The 21448-nt window shown below is 43.4% G+C and overlaps 1 protein-coding gene across 2 annotated transcripts; it reads left to right on the forward strand.

Moving 5' to 3' along the window:
• The first annotated feature begins 903 nt into the window (after positions 1 to 903).
• On the forward strand, positions 904 to 21049 carry EDRF1 (erythroid differentiation regulatory factor 1). Of its 2 annotated transcripts, XM_038140676.1 has the most exons (25): positions 904 to 1077; positions 2371 to 2579; positions 3960 to 4026; positions 5233 to 5358; positions 5846 to 5970; positions 6313 to 6472; positions 7709 to 7810; positions 8078 to 8199; positions 8884 to 8995; positions 9639 to 9786; positions 9861 to 9969; positions 10267 to 10378; positions 11301 to 11561; positions 11861 to 11932; positions 12045 to 12195; positions 13974 to 14162; positions 15210 to 15410; positions 15754 to 15972; positions 16291 to 16514; positions 16873 to 17031; positions 17457 to 17606; positions 17831 to 17984; positions 18246 to 18361; positions 18929 to 19092; positions 20816 to 21049. In XM_038140676.1, the coding sequence occupies exons 1-25, from the start codon at positions 1012 to 1014 to the stop codon at positions 20979 to 20981; spliced, it is 3684 nt and encodes a 1227-aa protein (XP_037996604.1). In that variant the 5' UTR covers positions 904 to 1011; the 3' UTR covers positions 20982 to 21049. The 2 variants fall into 2 exon arrangements, with proteins under 2 accessions (XP_037996604.1, XP_037996605.1); XM_038140677.1 differs by lacking the exon at positions 7709 to 7810.
• The last annotated feature ends 399 nt before the right edge of the window (positions 21050 to 21448 follow it).

Genomic DNA, 21448 nt, shown 5'->3' on the forward strand with positions numbered 1-21448 from the left:
TTTTTGTCTTGAAACTAACAGAGACTAGGTTTGGATTGGATATTTGGAATAAAATGTTCCCTGTGAGGGTGGGAGGCCCTGGCACTGGGTGCCCAGAGAAGCTGCAGCCCATGGCTGGGGTGGAACTGGATGATCTTTAAGGTCTCTTCCAGCCCAAACCATTCTGTGATTCCACGATCTATACCTATCTCTGTGTGTATATACATATTAAAACATATATGTGGCAATAGATACACATATAGATGTAATTTACAAAGCAGTCAGCATTTGTACTCCCTGACCCGTCATGAAGCGTACTGCCTCTTGTGGTTTAGAGAATGGGGAATACCATCTACAAGGAAAATAATAGATATTAAAAATCCCATGGGCACTATTTAGGAATTACTTGCTTACTGAAGCAATCAGATCTTAGCCTTTGTTGAACTCAGTGTACAGAGGGCAGGATACTGCAATTCTCCATCCTCTCCTATGCTGAGGTACCCCATCACCAAGTTTTCGCTTGTTTCATTAAGGTCCCAGTTATTCAGGAAAGTCAAACAAGCCTGGAGAAAGGGAGGCTTGGGGGGACCTTCTGGCTCAGCTGTGAATGGCCTCAAACTGTGCCAGGGGAGATCTAGATTAGAGATTCGGGGAAATTTATTCATGGAAAGGGTGGCCAAGAATTGGAAGGGGCTACCAAGGGCGGTAGTGCAGTCCCAATGCTGGAAGTGCTTAAGGAACGACTGGACGTGACACTCCGTGCTTTGGTGTAACTGACGAGGTACCCACGTACTTTTCCGACCTCAAAGCCTCTCTGACCGCGCTGGGATCGCCACACCCGCCCCTCACGGAGCCGCCGCCGCCGCCTCCCGCCCCTCACGGCGCCGCCCTCAGAGCCCGCCCTTCCCGCGCCTTCTCGAAAAGTCTCGCGAGAGGCGGCGGTTCCTGAGCGGACGCCCCCGGGAAGCGGCTCCGCTCCCGCCGCCCCTTCCCGGCTCCATTCCCGGAGCGTTCCCGGGCCATTCCCGGACCATGGAGGAGCCCTGCGGCGCGGGCGCCGCTGCCCCGCTGAGGGGAGACGCCGAGGAGCCCAAGCAGGTGAGCGGCGCTGAGGGGGGGCCGTGCGAGGTGAGGTAGAGGGGCTGAGGGGGGGTCGAGCGGTGCCTACAGACACATCCCCTAGTGGTGTTTTAATTGAAGCGGTGTTTTTGATCCTCTTTCCAGTTTGTCAGGGCCGGAGTGCTGTAGGGAACACGCTAATTATGATTAAGCGTTAATTGCGAGCAGTGTTGCTGTTGTTATGCCTGAGTGCATTGTATTTACGTAAGTGGTGTCCCGTGGAGCTGTTTTTCCCTCGACATGTGTTAGTTCAAAGCTCCTCTCACACGGGCGACAGCTGCGTGTTTGAGAAGAAATAGGCAAACACGAAGCTTATTTGATTTATTATTATTTAGTAATAATAAGGTAGAAGCCTGTTTAGCTTTAATGTTGGTGTTAGGGAACACTTGGTGTTAATAAACTTTCGCAAACTTCAGTGGGAGTCGTGTTCGCTTTAGCCTTTCCGAGTTATTTTGTGTTGTGTGGGCAGCTGACCTTAGTGGCTCTTCATTCTCGTACCCCAGTGTGCCCAGGTGGGCAGGAAGGCCACTGTCACCTGCTTGGATCAGCCACAGGAGCAGGACAGGGGTTGTGCCCCTCTGCTGGGCACTGCTGAGGTCCAGCCTCACATTCTGGGGTTGTTTCTGGAGCTGCTGTGTCAGGAGGGGCTGGAGTGTGTGCAGGGAAGGGAATGGAGCTGGGGAAGGCTCCAGAGCTCCAGGAGAGGCTGAGGGAGCTGGGAAGGGGCTCAGCCTGGAGAAAAGGAGGCTCAGGGGGGACCATGTGGCTCTGCACAGCTCCTGACAGGAGGGGACAGCCGGGGGAGTCGGGCTGTGCTCCAGGGAACAGGGACAGGAGCAGAGGGAACGGCCTCAGGCTGGGCCAGGGCAGGCTCAGGTGGGACACTAGGAAGAATTCCTTCATGGAAATGGTTATCAAGCATTGGAACAGGCTGTCTGAGTCCCCATCCCTGGAGGTGTCCCAGGAAAGCCTGGATGTGTTGCTCAGTGCTCTGGGCTGGGTGGCAGTGTGGTGGTCCATCACAGATTGGATTTGATAATCTTGGACATCTTTTCCGACCTAAATGATTCTGTGATAATTCTGAAAGTGAAGCTTATGCTTGACATGAATTGGGATTGGGATAACTGGAAAACTGTGTGTGCTGGGGAAAGATAAGTGAATGTAGGACTGGATTTTGCTCACTTAGCCTTAAAAACAACTTATCACAGAACAAGCCTGATAGTTGTAATTGCCAGCACTTAAGCAGAAGGCTAATTTCTCTCTGGAAACCAGGGCTCGGTGCTGTTCCTCGGAGGCAATGAGGTGAAGAGCTGTGCTGTGGTGAAATACTCCTCAGCCCCTCCTCAGGCAGCCTTTGCCCGTCTGCAGGAGAAAACAGACCTGAAGCTGCCTCCTGCCAACTGGCTACGGGAAAGTGCCAAGCTGGGACCAGCAGGGACAACCATTCTGGGCAACAGCAAAAAAAGTAAACCCTTCTCAAGGTAAATAAGCAGCCCCTTTTTTTTTTCCAGGCCTTTAAGAACAATTCTGATTGTGGACTTGGATTCTGTGTCATTTAAAGTAGAAAGTACGGGTTTTACCATAGCAACTACACATTGCTTTGTCTTAACCATTCTCCTTCTACTTTTTCATCTTGAATTGTTGCCACCATGGTCTGATCTTGTCTCATTAGTAAATGATTGATGATGTTGATTATTTACATAACATCCAGAGATGGTTTTGTTTATTTGTTCACGTGCATGTTGACACCTTGCCTCAGACAGCCAAACTGACTTTTTGTTCTTCCCTGCTTGGTCCAGATCAAACTGGACTGGTTCAGCCAGCCCTTCTGCCTTTGGTAACAGGTGAACATGTGGTTGGCTCCCCTTGGAAATCAATTTATAGCTCTTCTGGATCTTTAGAAACTGGACCTGACTAATGGCAGATGAAATTTCGTATTTATATCAGGATTTCATATTTCTATCCCACTGTAGGTGAAATGAGGGGCACACCCAAGAAACAGGATTATCTTTCCGTGTGGATCTTGGCTGAATTGTTGAATGAGTTGAGTTCAGTGTTTATAAACAGGAGGCTCAAATCCTGTGCTGAACAAGCAAATTCACAGCAAGTCAGCCAGTCAGTGAAATGTAACAGTTTGTTCAAGGTCTGGGTTTACATCCTCATCATCTCTTTTAGGAGCTGTCCTTTTCAGAGCAGAGTAACATATTTTTATGAATTTTTCATGTTTATTTTAGATACTCTGGTTGTCAAATAGAGGCTGGCAGTTCAATCTCTAGTGTCAATATTAAAAAGCTGATAAGAAAAGTATAATTTGCACGCCATGTATCTTTTGGATTTTAGTAGTATCTGGATTTGTGTTGAAGAATGATCTGTACATTGAAATATTCCAGCTTAAGTACCTTGTAATTTCCTTAACGAGGGTGGAGGAAGACAATTGTCTGTTACAACATGTAGGGCAGTTCTGGAAAATGTGAATAAGAGGTAAAATTCAATTAGAGCTACTAAAATTGAAGTCTTTAATATGCTTAATGCCTTAAAGAGACACTCCTTGAAGAACTCTTCTTATTTTCAGTATTAGAATCCTTCATTTTCTCTGATTTTTCTTGATTTCCACAAAACTTTAAGCGTTATAGAATGTCCTGAAATTAGATCTAGGCACTTCCAAAGATATATTTGAAAAACTTGGAGACTATGAAGATGAAATCTCTTTGTTAATTTTAGGTCTCATTACACTAGGGGATGTTTAGCTGGGTAATTTTTTTTTAATTTTATGAAGCCATGCAAAGATTTAATAGATATAAAAGCCAGGTCTGTAATGTCACACTGGAACTGTCTTAACTTGTAATGTTTTTTTTTAATAGCTTTGGGATGGCCTATGACTTCATTGACTCAGTTGGAAATGATGTGGATGTTGTGTCTGATTCAGAGGTATGGACACATCTTAAATTCTCTCATTCAAATTCTTACACTGCATAAACTTTTATTTTAAGATACTGTGATGGCTTCTGGCATCTTTGTGTCTTTTGGGGAAAAGGAAAGATCCCTTAATGAATCACAGATCACCAAGTAAGGGAGTTGTGATCACCGAGTAAGAAATGTAGAGTGAAAAACCATATTTCCTCTGGAGTTCTGCAAATAATCTGCAGCTAAAATATGCAGCTTAGTGAATGCAGCACATCAGTCTTGCAAGGTAGTTGTCTTGTGTGTTTGAAATAAGTTATTTTGATGCAAACTCTTATTCTCAAGATGTTTTTTCTTCTGTTCTTATCTAGAAGAGAGAGCTGCCCTCCAACTTCTTTCCTTTGTTTTTTTGTCAGCTCTTTTGGTGCTGGTAATATCTGTAGAATTCAGATGAGGCTGCTCAGAAGAGGAAACATGCTCATGTTAATATTTGTCAGATTTTTATTCAGATCTAGATCTCTGTCTGGATTACTTTGGACACCTGGCAAAGAATTGGTATTCATGCTGTGAAAATAAAAGTTTACAATCCAAATCATCCCCTTGGATATTTTTGTTGGTACCTGGTCATGGTGATCCAATCAGAGAATGTGTTTAAGCCATGTGTGGTGTTCCTACTGATGATTTGTTCTCTTTATCGCTGTCATTTGTGTTCTCTGCCCTCAGCAAATGCATTTTCTTGTGGAGTGGTTTTCAAATCCTTGGCACTGTCAGGTTTTATTTGACCATGTGGGCTGGGGTAGAATTCATTTTCTTCCCAGTGGCTGGTAAGGGACTGCTTTGGGATAGTCCTGAGCACAGGTTGATGGTACAGAGATGTTTTTGCTGTTGCTGAGCAGGGCTTTCACAGAGCCAAAGCTTTTCCTGCTTCTCATCCAGCCCTGCTGGCAGGGGGGGTGGGAGTGCATGGAAAACTGGGAAGAGACACAGCCAGGACAGGGGAGCCCTGACTGACCAAAGGGGGCTGGGGGAAGAAGGAGCAAGGGGGGGTGTTTGGAGTGAAGGAGGAGCAAGGGGGGGTGTTTGGAGTGAAGAAGGGAGGATGTTTGGAGTGGTGGAGTTTAAGCTTGGAGTCTCCCTAAGTCACACATGATGGAGCCTTAGTTTCCTGACAGTTGTCTTCCCATGCAGCATAATTATATTAAATATTCTCTCTTTTCCCTTTCCTTCTGCAAGAACATTAAAAAACTCCTGAAGATCCCTTACAGCAAGTCCCATGTGAGCATGGCAGTGCACAGAATTGGGAGGACACTCCTGCTGGATGAGTTGGACATCCAGGAACTCTTCATGAGATCATCTCAGGTGAACCACTTGGTTCTTGATCACTGTGGCATGTGGGCAAAATGCATTATTTCAAGAAGAGAGTAGCAAGAAAATGTCTGGAAATCCCTAAAAATCATATGTGGGTGCCAAGGGTGTTCTGTTCTGCAGCAGTTCACCCATGAACTACACTGATGGCCTGTGTTCATGGCATTGTAGGGTTAATATTCTGTGCTCATTTCTGTGTAATTACTTCAGTGTTGCTGTAGCACTTGATTGATTTTATAAGCAATATGTATTTCTTACTATGTAGCCTCTTAAATATCTGATTTTTTAATTAAGTCAAATTATCAGTAAAACCAAAGCTTTCCTAGAAGCTGTATTTTCAATAAATGACCAATTCAGGACTTCAGCTCTGATGTTATTTTCTTGGTTCCTTCTTGTGGAGGAGTATTTATAAGTTTATAAGACACTTGCTTTACTTTGCAGATGCTCCTTGACATTATTTCATATTTCTTCTGTTGCTTAGACAGGGGACTGGACATGGCTGAAAGAGTTTTATCAAAGGCTGATTGACCAGAAATGGCAAAGAAAAAAGAAGAGTAAAGAACATTGGTACCAGAAGGCAATACTTTCTAAGTTTTTGTATTACAGGTAACCTTTTGTCTGCATGAATTTTGAATTCTGCACCACTTCTGCTTGGTTTTTGATCTTGGAGTAAATGTTAAAATTCCATTACGGTCTGGTTTATTTACTGCTTTTTCCTTAAACAGAGGGAATTGAGGGGTGAGGTCAGGAAATAACATGAAATGTTTTCACAGAAATTGAAGCATGTTACTTTAAAATTGAAATACTAAAGAATAAAATAAACAGCATGACTTAATTAACTGCATATCAGCCAAGTAATTTGTTGGCAAGGGTGCATCAAACACAACAACTCTAAAAATGGATCTGTTTGCATCTTGTCAGCTGAACTTGTAAATGTTTCCTTGTCAGCATTAATGGAGATGGAGCTGCTCAGCCTGTTCCTTCCACTTCCAAGCAGCACCAGGAGGCTCCTGTTGCAGGTGAGAGTGATGAAGCAGGAAGGGCCTCCTGGCCAGCTCCTTTTGAAATGCCTTCCTCGCTCTCCGAAGATCCAGGTGCCTCTAACCAGGTTGGTGTGAAGAATGTTTTACATGGCACCACTGTGTTTGTAGAGCCACAGATGGGGAAAGGTTCTCACAAGTGCTGCTGCAGCTCGCTTTGCTGAAAGAGCTGAGCTAAGGCATGAGGAGAACTTGGCAGGGGGTGCAGTTCCAGATTTGCCAGTGGTTCAGAGCTCCAAATGTCAGAAATTTGTTCTGTCACTGTAATGCTAAATTGCTATTTATCCCAGCATCTTTGAGAAACAAAGCCTTTGGCTAAGAGTATTCGTCAGTGCCTTTACCTAAAAGTAGGGAAATCCTGATAATCAGAAGATGTGTTGGAAGCTTAAAGTTCTGGCCTTTCTTTTTAAATCTGCCATTAAAATCCATTTTTCTGGTCGCCCTGAATTCATTAGGGGAAGAGGAAAATGAAAATTTCTGAAAAGGGAAAACAGTTAAGCAGTACTTAAAAATACTTGCCATGAGATGACACAAGTGAAAGGGGAGGTGTTTACAGCAATTATGCAACAAGCTATGATTAGTATCAGGCCCTAATTCAGGGTTTCTATTCTGGCTAAACTTATTTATGAAAACTGTTAATTCCTGTGGTTTTTGTGAGTATTATAAAACAGAATTGATTAAACTTTGGAGAGGTTGAAAGGTCTGCTGTCTTCAGTCTGCATTAATGTAATAATGATGCTACAGTTGTGCTTGCACAATATTACCAACTGATCTGCCAAATTTAGGGAGTTTCTAACCTACATTGGCCAAAAAATTGTAACTGCATGTGTTGTGTGGAGAAATGCTTCAGTGCTTGAAAGCTTTTAGGAAAAGAACTCCTCCTCTCTTCCACCCTCTTGAGGAGCCATTGCCCCATTCAGCAGACTGTTCATCCTAAAGAAGCTGTTGTGCATTTGCACAGTGCCATTTTCTTTAGTTCGTAAATAAATCAGCAGGATAGAGGTTTTGCTTCTGGACACTGATAATCTGGTGTTGATCCTGGGTTAATAAGGAGCTCTTGAAAATACTTCCTGGTTTGTTCCCAGAGCCTCTGAAAATATTACAAAACACAACATTTTGGCACTAACTATAGAAAAGAAGCATTCTAGGCACTGCGTAGAGGCTTTTTGGAGTTTTATGCAGATTTATTTAAAGATGTTGGAGGTAAAGGTTTTTCCCTTACATGCTTTTGTTGTTCATATCTTTTTAAATGGCTGACTTGACCTCAGCAGCAGAATCATTCCTTATCCTTGTGCTCTCCACAGGGAAATGTGCCTCTTGAACCCTCATATCTAGTGGGGCACGTGGCCTCAGCCCCCAGAGAACAAAACCTGGCTCCTTTGTTCAATGACGGGGAGAACAGTCAGGTATGCTTTATGTGAGAGCTGAACCCCCAGGTTAAACAGCGCCTCCAAGCCAGGCCTAAACTGGAGCCAAGGCCAAACCTCAGTCCCTGTAGAAGTAGCTTTTGTGGCATCTGCAATTTTAAGTTCCCGTGAACGCGCCGGGTTTGTCACGTGCTGGCTTTTATTTGCTGCTTTGGCTTCTTGCTGTCTCATAATCCCACAGAATGTCGTGGAGAACGAATGTTATGCCACTGATTTACTGGCCAATTCTGTTTTCTCTTAATGAAGGGACTTAAAAATGACTTTGTTCGTAATATCCTGTGGACCTTTGAAGATATCCACATGTTGGTGGGATCTAATATGCCAATATTTGGAGGTGGAAGGTACCCTGCTGTGAGCCTGCGTCTCAGGTGAGCTTAGACGTTCATAGATAGTATTTATGCCAGCCCTGACTGATTTGTTACTCTGTTTCCTAGTTAGCTATCTGCATTTTTTTGCTCTTTTTATAAAATAGAGCAGTAAAGTTTCTCTTCCTGGGAGTCTGAATTTTAGTAGCTGCTTGTTGGGCGTAAGCAGTTAAAATGTTACTGAGCAGTGAACCAGAACTATTCCAGTCCCAGTTTAATGTCAGTCCCTTCCTTACCACTCATCCTGTTCCTGCCTCTGCATAGGTAAAGAATGAGCAAAAACTTGAAGCTGATTTGGTGTATTTGTCATCTTTTTAAGACAACTTTAAGAGTTAACAGAACCTTGTTCTGCAAGGAATTTTGGAAGGTCTGAGAGTAGGTTTGTGCCATAATGAGTTGCAGCTAAAAGTGCTATTCCTTTAGAACTTTTGAAGTACTTATTATCTTGGTAATAGTGTGATATCTGAAGCCTCCTAAATGTGGGCAAAAACTCCAAAATGCTGATGGAATGTGAGCATATTCCATTGGAGAGATCAGCATATCTGTTTTGGTATAACAATTCACAAATAATTGTTTGTGTTCATCCCCTCTCAGGTGACTTAAAGCTAAATCCCATTAATAAACATCCCTAATATTTCCTGAAGGGTAAACAAAGATTTAACTAACACTAGAAATATTTTATTTCAGGGATAACAACAAGCCAATAAATGTGCTAACAGGGATTGACTATTGGTTGGACAACTTAATATGCAACGTACCAGAGCTTGTGATGTGCTTTCATGTCAATGGAATTGTTCAGGTAAGTCTGGCTCTTTGCATTACACCTTAAAATTCATTCTTCACCTTTCAAAATTGCCCCAGTTATCACAGATCCTTCACACTGTTCTGAGCAAAGATGACAAAAATCCTGTGGTGCAGAATGAGAAGCATCTTAGACAGCTTGCAGCAGCCATCTAAAAATAGTGTGTTTTTTCTTCCCCTCCCTTTCATGCATGCAAGATTCCTTCTTCCCCTGGTGTTTGAGTGAAGGCAAAAATAAAAATGCAACAGCAGAAATCAGTTTCTTGCATCTGCAAGCTTTTGAATGTTTGTTTCTGCTGTTTCACTGTAGACCAGCTGTGTTTCTGTTCTACCTGGTAGCCTGGAGTTGTTTCCTAGGCTGACTAGGTTTGGTTGAAGTAGCAGGTGTTGTGCCTTCTCCTCCTTATTTTTCCTCATCTTTTGTTCTCCATTCACCATGTTTGTGACAGAAATGGATCCTTCTTAAAGCTTTGTTTGAGTAGTGTAGTCAAGATGTGCTTGCTTAAAGTAAATCCTAGAAATTAACAATTTTTCATAATAGCAGCCTTTGTTTCTTTCAGCTGTTGATAGAGACGCTGCTATATTAATTTTGGTGTCACAAAACCCTCCTGAGCTTGAGTCTTCATTTCTGTTCTTTGCAGAAATATGAAATGATCAAGACTGAAGATATTCCTAATTTGGAAAACTCCAATTTTTCTACCAAAGTGATAAAAGATATTGCTCAAAATATCTTATCTTTTCTGAAATCAAATTGCACCAAAGAAGGGCACACCTATTGGCTGTTTAAAGGTAAGAAGGTTTAGATCAATTTGAAAAGATTGATGTTAATGTAATGTGGATTAATGAAAGATTTTCCTTTTCAGCAAGTGGGAGTGACATAGTAAAGCTCTATGACCTCACCACGCTTTGTGAAGAGACTGAAGACAAATACCAAAACCCTTTTACAATGCCAGTGGCAATTCTGCTGTACAAGTGAGTTTTTATCATTTTTGTTGCAGTTCATTCTTGGTGCAGTTCTGTTCAGAACACAGACCAAAAATCACAATCACAATCCTAGACAAACTTCCTAAATCTTAGTCCCACTAGATCAAAACAGACTTTTTCCTTTTCCCCATTTCTCCATGTAAACTTCTTTGCTGATAAAGTCTTGTGGACTCATCATAAAGTTTGGAAGATCTACAGATGTAGAATATTGCTTAAAGTTTCTTTTTTTTTCTAGCACAAAGAAATTATCCAGGGATTTCACTGTTTTGTTCAACTTTCTCTTAGAGTTGCTTGCAATATGATGTTGAAGAAAAACCAGAACAAGAAACACTATGGGACAATCAGAACATTGCTCCTGAACTGTTTGAAGTTGTTGGACAATGGCAGACATCCTCAAGTGAGAATCCCATGTTTTCTTGCATTTTTGTGTAAATATGCTGTAATCATAATAAACCTGGTAATAAATAGTGTGCTACTTCTTCCTCCCAAAGGAGAGAATTTCAATTGATAAACAAACTTAAAATTTGATTTTATTTTAATGAATCCCCATGCTATTTTTTTAGTTAGTATTTTTTGCCGCCCTTCATTGCAGCACAAGTCTTCTGTCCTGCTCTAAAAAGGAACTTCTCATTACATTCACTCTGTTCTTCTTGCTGCCAGAGAGCTCTCTGGGAGCAGATCCTGGATGAAAAGTGTAAAATGTGAATATATGAGTATTTTTACTCTGAAGGTGGCTGAAAACTGGGTCAGGCCAACCAGAGAAGTTGTAGTCTCCATCTTTTCAGATCCTCAAAGCCCAGCTGGACACAGTTCTGAGCGACCTGCCTTGATAAGTGGCTTGGGCTAGAGAGTCTCTGAATGATTTAAGCAGTTTTCAACTGAAAATGAATCCCAAAATTGTGATGTGAAAAATCTGAGTCATATTTAGAATGGATTAGAAGACGAGACCTGGCACATATGAAACTAATAAGAATGGGAATTCCTTCTAGAGTTGTGAAAGGTTTTCAAAATCCCAATGGAATCTCTTCAGTTTATTTTTTTTTTTTGCTTGCATAAGATCCTTGTGTTGTCTCCTGTGATCTGCAAGCTGTCAGAACAGGCAGTACTTGTTCTCAACCATTTGGTTTTTCTTCTCTTCTGAACTTGATCAGCTTGGATCCTTTTCCCTTCCAGAGAATTTGCTCAGGCTGTATTAACAGGTTATCAAACACCTCTTTGCATGTCCTCTGTTCTCCTTATTCTAAGATAATTTATATTTTTGCCTCTCAAAAGAAAAATTTAATTTGAGAATGAATCATTTTTTTCTCTTCTTTGCAAAGATTATTGCTTCAGCAAACTACATGTTATCAGAGCTTTTTCAGCTGGATGAACCTAAAAAAGAAGACAGTGCAGACTTCCCTATAAATGGAAATTCTGATGAAAGTTACAGTGAGGAAGAGGAAGAGATGCCAGACAGTGATGAAAACGGTTCCTACAGCAACAGTTCTGATCCCCCAGATGACAATAAAGCAGTGGCAATCATCAAATCTGTTGGGGAGTTGTCAGTACCAGAGAAGTACAAGTCTGTGCATCGAATACGTGTAAGTGACACTGCGGGGCATTTAAGGGTTCTCCTGACTGATTCAGTCCATGGGTAGTGAAATTCAGTTCCCTGGTAGTTTTACCTTCAGGATAACTGAAGTGGGCAAAGAAACACTTCATGAGCTGCTCATAAAATCTGAGCTGTTTGAATTCTATGGTAAAAGCTTTGTGTAGATTTTTTTCCTTATCATATTCCACTTTGTCTTGATGTTACCTCTCATTTGCATCTTCTGGCCAGTCATTTTATATTTCCTGTGTTGACCATTTCTTCTCTTTCCTCCCTGGTGCCCCACTGAAGCCCAGCTGTGCTTTCCCTGTCTGCCACGGCACCGAGGAGCGCTGCAGGCTGGTGCTCAACCACGTCCTGGAGGTGAGTTCACTGCCAGCTCCTGAGGATGCTTCACCTCCCACCCAATTCTTCATCCACTCTGTTTGCTAAATATTGCTCTCAAGGTGAATGAAATGATTTCTCCCTTTTGCAGGGTTTGAAGTCTGTTGACAGCAGTGTTAAAAAAGAAGGTGACCTTCCTGCAGCTGACCCCAGCACTCCAATCCCGTTGAAATATGAGGATGAATCCACCAGTGGTGGTCCTGAGTCTCTGGAAAAACAGATGGCCTTATTTCTAGACAAAAGTAAGTTGTATTGTTGTGCAAATAAGACCTTTCCAGTGCCAACACAAACTGCTGCTACTTCATTTTGATTGTCAAAACAGTGTGCTTAAATCACTAATTACAGCATTGCCTAAGGAAAAGTGCACTGAATATTGGAGAACAGTCTGTTCCTTTTTAAATATGAACAGAGGAGCTCATTGGAGTTATTTTGCATAGCAAAGAATCTTTTATTAGTCAACACATGGTTTTACTGGACCCTGTTTAGATGTGGCTTTCAGATGACTTCCATAAAGGCTTGGTATTTCGAGGTTTGGTATGTAAGTCTTGTGGGTTGATTTAAAAATAGCCCTAATTTCTTTGTGTGTGTGTCCTGGATGTTTTCTGGAAGAATTTCTCCCTCCTGGCAGGTTTTGTTCCTACATTAGGTGCTTGAATTGCATATAAAATGTTAACTAGGATTTTGTTTTCTTTGCTGTACCTCTACAGCTGTGAAAAGAAACAGCAAATTAAAGATGTTTTGTTTGCTTAAATGCTCAAACTCCTGAAGTTTCAGACTACAGTATTTCTATTTTATTTCGTTCTGGAGTGACATAAAAAGCTCCAGGAACAACTTTTTGTTTGAAAGTAGTGGAGTTCTCTGCAGGGCAAGGAGCCCTGTAAGCATAGCCCAGAAAAAATTTATCTTGCCTACTTTGGCAGTTCTTTATTCTTTCCTTTCTCCTCCCTTCTGCCTTTAAAAAAATCTCTGAATAAGAAGCCAGTTCAATTTTGAATTATTCACACTCACAGAGATTCCTGGATCTGTGCTTGAGTCCATCCCTGAAGCAGCAGCAGAGCTCCTTACTCACTTCTGTTTCCCAGTGCATGGGTTTGTTTTCTGTGGTGTGAACTATGTACTTTCTCTGCCACACGTGCATATTTATGTACATGTGGAAAGGATAAGTGCTCTAAATCCTGGAATTTCTAACTTCATCCTGTGAACAGTGGATGGACACAGGGTATGTGCAGTGTGTGTCTCTTTAGCTGGGGGGAGTGTTACTATTGTAGATTGGTCTTTGTCCTAGTGGAACATGTACTGCTTAAGAATTTATTATATTTACTTACTATATATTTATATAATGTTGTAAGATAGTGGGTTTTCAAGTCAGGCCTTGTAAATCCACCTTAAGGAAGAGACTGATTTCTGTGTGCAAATGCTGTCAGGGCAAAATTCAGTCACTTGGTGGAGACAGCCTTAAATCAGGAACTCTGATTTCTGGCTCCGTAACTACTGCAGCATCAAAGAAAAGCTTCATAACTTTATGCAGAGGATATCTTGAAGTGAGTGTGAGAAAGTACTTGGTTTTCCTTGTTGGGAGGACCAGGTTATCCAGGTTCTTGTGTGCTGGAGGCTAAACCCACACATGGAAGCTTTCTCAGTGAGAGTGTTCATACAGAAACTGAGCATTTATCTTAAGGATGCGGTGGAGAACATGACAAATTTTGCCTGTGACTTTCTTGTGGTTTTTCTGTTGCTCCCTGGGGGAGTAGTGTTGGCCTCTGCTCCTGTGTTTCACAAGCTGTCTGAGGTCAGAGGGGTCACCTGCACAGTCTGCATTCCAGCGTGCTGCTGTCAGGTGCAGTGCATGGGGAAGTGCCACGTGTTGGGTGTGTTTAGCAGATGATAGTGGAGTGGCAGAGCTCTGCCTGAGCAGGGCTGTAATCAGGCAGTTCCCATCCTGCCTGTGCTGATGGAGTCAAGTCCATCCTCTGGCATGTTAGAGGGGAGAGTCACTGACGAGGTTCTGTTCCTCTCACAGTGGGCTCCTTCCAGAAGGGGAAGCATTCCAGTCAGTCAGGAATGATTCCTGGATCGTGGCAGTACAAAATGAAACTCCAGCTCATCCTGAAATCATCGAGAGCTTATTATGTCCTGTCTGATGCTGCCATGATCCTGCAGAAGTACGGGCGAGCGCTGCGCTACATCAAGCTGGCCTTGCAGTGCCATGGTAAGTTCCTTGAATGGATTTGTCACCTGTGCCACTGCCTAGAGAGACCTGTCACCACATCAGACCCTGCTGTGCATGATTTTCCCTGTGGTGTGCAGTGACAAGTCTGACAAGCTTGTGTTTAACTGAACTCGGTGTCCAGCTCAGTATTCAGGGCAGAAGTGTGTAGTGAGGATAACTTCTGTCACTGATCGATAGAAAGGTGATCCCATTTTGACAGGTAGGGAACTTGAGGGCACATTTGGAGCTCCAGAGCAGTTGAATTTGGGAGAGTCTGTACTGGTGTCAAGGCCAAGACAGTATTCTGTGCTCCATGTGATGCTGCTGCAAGCTGGTGTTTTTCCCTGGTGGTTCCCATGTTATTTAAATATATCTTTGAAAAATACTAAACGTCTTCAGCAGCTGAATCGCCTGCTCCTCTAAAATAGAATACATCTTGAAGTATTACTGAGGAAAAGGAAAAAACCTAAATCAGGCTGTTTGGACTAATACTGCCATGATGAGAGTAACTAACTGGGAAATGCCAGCAGCTTAGTGCTAAAGTGCTGCTATTTCCCTGCCATAAGGGAGGGCTCCTGTCTTAGGGCAGGAGGAGGTTTATAAAGCAAACCCACTTGATCTTAGCACAAAGCATCAATAGACTTCGCAGTAACTCACAGGACTTGGCAGCTTTCAGTCTTTTATAGACTTGAGAAGCAACTTTAAACTCTGCCTTTTGGAAATTAACTTCTCAGGCTGTATTTCCCTTGAGTTAATCTGCAGAAAGTCAGTTTTCCCTTGGTCAAATCTGAGGTTAGCATTTGTAATTACCAGAGTGACTGCTCATCTTGGACAGCATAGGGGCTCTTTTTAAACCATCAGCTGTGTAGAGCAACTGTGACTTTAAAATAGGTTATTTCTTCTGAGGATAACACATTGTCATACTTATTCTCTGTCTGCAGACAGGTAACATAAAACCCAATTATCCTGTCAGTCTGTGTCAAGCCTTTTGATGTGTAATTCTTCCCTTTCCCCCTCCCTCATCCATGTTGGTTTTTTCCCCGCCAGATACCTACTGCTGTCTGTGTGGCAGCATGCTGCCCGAGGTGCTGCTGTTCCTGTGTCAGTGCTTAACCCTTTGTGGAGATATCCAGTTAATGCTGGCTCAGAATGCAAACAACAGAGCAGCTTACCTTGAAGAATATAATTACCAGACTAAAGAAGATCAGGAGATACTACACAGCCTTCACAGAGAATCCAGGTGCCAAGGTATGATCCTGACACAGGAGAGGTGCCAGATTTTGGATACGTGACAGACATAAATAATTCCACTGGGTTTCCTCAAAACCATGCACTAGGAGAACTTGTGGCAGAGGGGTTATTGCACTTCACTTCTGCTTTCTTCAGAAATGGCTCATCCTGCCTGTCGTACAGATAGGGGTTGTCAAGGTAGTGTATGACATGGCCTGAAGCTGTGAAACAACTAAAGGCAGTAACTGCTTCAGTGATAAACAAAATCTACCTGACATGAGTCTTGTACTTTCCCTGGGCATTTTCCCCTAGACTTAGAGAAATACTGTTTGACTCCAAGGCTTTGTATTTTGTTTTCCAGTGTTTGCCTGGGCTACAGATTTATCCACAGACTTGGAATATCAGCTTTCTGTCAGCTGTAAATGCTATGAAGCAGCTTATGAAATCCTACTCTTCAGTAACTTAAAAAGCCAAAACCCAGAGCAGCACATCCAGGTGCTCAAGAGGATGGGCAATATCAGGAATGAGATTGGAGTGTTCTACATGAACCAGGCAGCTGCAGTGCAGACTGAGAGAGTGGGCAAGTATCCTTTTTCCATTCCTGACCATTTCATGGAGCTACAGCAGTGATCAAGTTCAGTAATTGTATGAAAAATCTGTTTCTGATCATAAAGAGGGCATTTAGGTGACTTTGTGGGTTTTCAATGTTCACTGTGATTATTTGTTTACAGTAGATCACTGTGGCTTGTAAACTATAGTTAATTGAGCCTAAAGTGAATAATGGAATATACAGTTTGGACAAATTCCTTTAGAATGTGTAGAATAATCTCAAAAAGCCATCAGGGAAAACTTCAAACTCTGAGGAATTTGAGCCTCTAAGCCTTATGTTTCACCCTAGTGAGTAAAAACGTCTCGATGACAGAGCAGCAGCTCTGGAAGAAAAGTTTCTCCTGCTTTGAAGAAGGAATTCAGAATTTTGAGTCCATTGATGATGCCACCAATGCTGCCCTTCTGCTGTGCAACACGGGGAGGCTGATGAGGATCTGTGCCCAGGCCCACTGTGCAGCTGAAGGGGACTTCAAAAGGGAGTTTTCCCCAGAAGAGGCCCTTTATTACAATAAGGTAACCTCAGACCCCAGAATGCCTTCTGCTGTGAGGTATTTGTGAATACTTTGGTAAACATGTTTAAATTTGGGTGGAATAATCTGGGATGGCTGTCCTGCTCCGTACTACCCTAAATCCTTGCTGGGAGGGCTTTGGTGGTGCTGTTGAGGTTTGATTGCTGGGACGTTCAGATGCTGATATTGAACACAATGCAGTGCCACACGCAGGGGAGAAGAATTGCATGGTCAGAATCAACGTGATTATCAAATGGGGAATACTGAAGAAGGCTCAGGGAGATATTTTGAGTAAAGGGAGGTTGATTTGTAGTTGTTAGAAATGCAGGCAGTAACCGTGTGCGTGATTTTGTCATTTGTAGGCTATTGACTACTACCTGAAGGCACTGAGGTCTCTGGGGAAGAGGGATGTGCATCCAGCTGTTTGGGATTCTGTGAACTGGGAGCTGTCTACAACCTATTTCACCATGGCAACTCTGCAGCAGGATTATGCTCCCCTATCCAGAAAGGCTCAGGAGCAGGTAACAGAGGGCATTCATTGTGTCTGAAAAATGCATTGTTGGCATCCTGGAAAACTGAACAGGGAGCAAAATTGATACTGGAATTGTAGAATCATACAATGGTTTGGGTTGGAAAAGACCTTAAAACCCATCTTGTTCCACCCCTGCCGTGGGCAGGGCATCTTCCACTGTCCCAGGCTGCTCCAAGCCCTGTCCAGCCTGGCCTTGGGCACTGCCAGGGATCCAGGGGCAGCCCCAGCTGCTCTGGGCACCCTGTGCCAGGGCCTGCCCACCCTCACAGGGAACAGTTCCTTCCCAATATCCCATCTAAGTCTTCTTTCCTTGAGCTTAAGGCTGATTCCCCTTTGTCCTACACTACATGCTCTTGTAAAAACCCCCTCTTCAGGGATTTTTCTTTCTTACATTTGTATTTATTTGTGTTGTAGATAGAGAAGGAAGTCAGTGAAGGCATGATGAAGTCCTTGAAGTACTGTGATGTTGATACGGTGTCTGAACGACAGCCCCTGTGCCAGTACCGAGCTGCCACCATCCACCACAGGCTGGCTTCCATGTACCACAGCTGCCTCAGGAACCAGGTATTGCTCCAGCCTCTTTGATTTTCTAAATTCCATTCTTAACATGCTCAATATGTGTGGAGCTGATATTTATCCTTCCACCTGTAGCTGGGATATATTTATTTCAATTACTTAACCAAAGAAACAAGTGCTGTTTCCCAGCCCTCTCCAAGTAAACCTTGGCAGTGGCTCCTCGTGAACATGCAGAGAGGGGGGATTCACTCTGTGCCCTCCTGTGAGTGCAGGTTGGTGACGAACACCTGAGGAAGCAGCACCGTGTCCTGGCTGATCTCCACTACAGCAAAGCAGTGCGGCTCTTCCAGCTCCTGAAGGATGCCCCCTGCGAGTTGCTGCGTGTGCAGCTGGAGAGAGTGGCCTTTGCAGAGTTCCAGATGGCCAGTAAGTGCAGCTCTGGCTTAAACAGCTTTCTAAACCACCGCTGCCTACTTAGTTTCATTTTTAGATAACTAAATTTATATGAGAGCAGGAGCAATCTGCTGCTCAGAATAGAACTTTCCTCAAGAGAGGAGACAAGGCACTTTTATCTTGCTGCTTTTCAGCTGACTAGGGCAGTAACGGCTTTCTTCCTGACTCTGGGAGTCTTTGGATGGAAGAAAAATACAGTCTGTAACATTAGCCTTTTGTACTTCATTTCTGCAGGTCAGAACAGCAGCGCTGGGAAATTAAAGACTCTGTCTGGGGCCCTTGATATAATGACTAAAACCAAGGGTGCATTTCAGCTCATCAGGAAGGAGCTAATGGCAGAAACTGAACAGGTAAAGGAGCTTCAAGTGGTGTAATACCTGCTCCCTTCTGGCTTGTGCCTTCACAAATGAAGGGGCATTTGGCAGTTAAATATTCCTTGGTCACCTTTCCATAGAGCCAATGGCTTAAATAATGTGGACAGAGATAGATGTATTGCAGTTCTCCCTTAACCTGGAAGTTGATTAAAAAATTCCTCTAGAACATGATCCAGAGATGGATTAAAACATATTTCTGTACAGTTGTGGACTGCCTGTGTGAATGGACTTCTTTTTGTGCAACTTTAAAGTCTACTCTAAGGACTTCAGAATCTGTGTATAATAAAAATAGTTCTTTCTATCTGGTATATTTAATATTTAAATATTAAAACGTGCAGGGCTGTCTGTAGCCAGTGTGAATTATGTTCCTGATGCCCCAGTCAAGGATTACTTGCAGGATGTGCTGATGTGTGTGTCCCTTGCTGGCAGTTTGGGTAACCCACGTAAAAGTCAGCTCACCTGCAAGAGGGGTTTTTTAAAGCACTCCCTGTATTGAAAAGGTGGATTTCAGTCAGATTGTTTTGGGTTGTTTGTCTCCTGTAGATCAGCAAGGATAACAGTCCTGCTGAGAGCATGTCAGTGAACGATTCCTCTGCAGGCCTTAACAAAGAGGAAGTCTTGAAACTGCTCGGGATTTTTGAGTCCAGGATGTCTTTCCTTCTCCTCCAATCCATTAAATTATTAACTTCAAGCAAAAAGAAGATTGGGTAAGTTGAAGTTTGGTGTCCTTTATCCTGATTGACAGAGATTGGTGTGTGACAGAGCAGAGTTCCTGGGGGAGAAGCTGCTGGGTGCTGCTAGTCCCTTGATGCATCTTGCTGATAAAATGTCCAGTGGAGATTGGCAAGCAGAACACCTGAGAAGGAAATTCAGGCACATCAGTCATGCAGCAAAGGGAGGGATGGATGTGGGGAGATGTGCACTGGTGTCAGAGAATTGACTAATTCCTAATGGAGTCTTCTGTCCTGCTGGCATTCAGGATAAACCTAACTTCTTTTTGTGCTGACTTTGAAGAGATGTTGGGATTTGGTGTGGCAGCAAATTCTTCTCCCACTGCTTCTGTTACTTTGCTCTGAATGTGTGTGGTGTTCCTTTTGGGACCCAGAAAATGCCTTTTACTGCCCCTGCAGCAAGTGTGTGACTGCAGGAGCTGCTCCTAACGTTACATAAAGTGAAGTTCTGAAAATGTGGCATTAGTTTTAGAGGATTCTTTTAGGCTTGGAAGTTGGGTTAATAGTTTTGAGGATTGAAGCACTGCTGATGGAAGAGCTGTTATGCTAAAAGCAAACTGTGAAATGAGTTCATTGTGCCCAGGAAATTGTCTGCTGATAGTGGGAGAGGGTAAATAAAAAACATGAGAAGAGAACACAGCCTGGGTGTGTTTTTAGCTGTTTTTCAGGCAACGTTAGGAGCTTTCACCTCCTAAAAAAGAGCTGCCACAAGGTGGCAATCTGAATATGTGAAACACAGAGGATCTTCACAGGATAATTTATATGTTGCCAAGCAGAGGTCACAGCTAACTGAGTAAATAGGTTTAGTTCTTTTGTCTCATAACATGAGCAACTCCTCATTTTTTGTTTTGGATGGTTTTAACCCCCATGTTTACCTTGGCATCATCTTGAGGTTTTGCACTGAAGATTCCACACAGGGAACCTGTTACAGTTTGAGTGCAAAGGGACTCCTCTAAAATCTGCTCAACTCCTTGAAACTTTGAGGCCAAGCCTGAAACTACCTTTGATTTAACCTTTCTTGTGCCTTCTGTACATCCTGCGTGCATTTCCTCCCTTCTGCTCTGCAGAGGGGAAGTTCTGCCCTCTGCTTTAATAATGGGGTGAAAAGGGAGGAAATTGGAGCTCAGATGCTGCTTCAGGGGCTCAGGTGCCCTCTGGCAAAAAAACAGTAGCACATGCAGTAAAATTAGTGTTTGATAGCCAGACTTGCAGCCTGGCAGTCAGAATGGATGAAATCAGTTTTACCCTCCCAAAGTGGAATCATGAGCAGAACAGAACTTGGCTGTGCAAATTGGAGGGGAAAAGTAATTGAAAGTAATACTTTGTTCTGGGAATACTTGTAACTTATCCCAGAAATACTTTGCATTTCAGTGGCTTTTTATTGACTACCTGTTCTGTTTAATAAATGAACCTGATTCCTGCCAAGTGTGTGATGAATTTAATTTGCTTCAACATTTCTCAGTCATTCCTGAAGCACTTGCAATTAACCTGACTGCTGCTTGTACATTTTCTATTCTATTCTATTTCTGTTTTATGTTCCTGCCTGCAGTATAAACAGAATGCACTGACTGCAGTGCAGGCAGTGGTGGGAGGATATCCCCAGGGATACTCACCGACATTATTTAATGATGCTCTTGATAATGTGCAGAAGGCAGAGCTGTGCTCAGGTCACGAGCTGTGCTCTCTGCTCTCTCTGCAGGGGCAGCAGTGAGGAAGAAGCAGCTCTGAGAACAAACAAGCAGGTTTATTCCCTGCTGCTCCGCGCCACTGCCACCAAGGGGCTGTCGCTGCTGGAGCGCACGGAGCTGCTGCTGAGCCTGCTGGAGCAGCTGGCCCCGAGTGAAGGCAGCCCCGGCCCGCAGTGAGGGCGCCCTGCCGAGCTGCAGCACCAGTGCCTTGCTGGGAGCACTGCGGGTGTTCCCGAGGGATGTTTGTGTTCACCCAGGGTGAGTTCTCACCTCTGTTGTTCCCCTTGGAAGCCGGGAAAGCGCAGGGATTCCTTTTCAGCCCCACAAAGCTCTCCTTGTTCGGCTCGCAGCGTTTCTTTGAAATGCCAGCTTGGAGTTTTGGAGATAAAAATGTAACTTTTGCACCGTGGGGAAATTCCTGGTTTTTCTCTTGCAGTGAAATCTGTGTTTTGCGTAAAGATGTAACCTCACAGCTGCTCTGGTTTGGTATTTATTGAAACGTGTTTTGTGAGCAGGGCTGCACTGGAACACTTCCACTGCTAAAGGCAGCCCGAGCTGTGCCAGGAGATTGCTGTGGAATATGTGGATGCACTTCTTTATCCCAGGGAGGATCCTGCACAAAAACCTGTGCCTTTCTAGCTTTG

This window comes from Motacilla alba, chromosome 6 (assembly GCF_015832195.1).
Source record: "Motacilla alba alba isolate MOTALB_02 chromosome 6, Motacilla_alba_V1.0_pri, whole genome shotgun sequence".
Classification (NCBI taxonomy): Eukaryota; Metazoa; Chordata; class Aves; order Passeriformes; family Motacillidae; genus Motacilla; species Motacilla alba.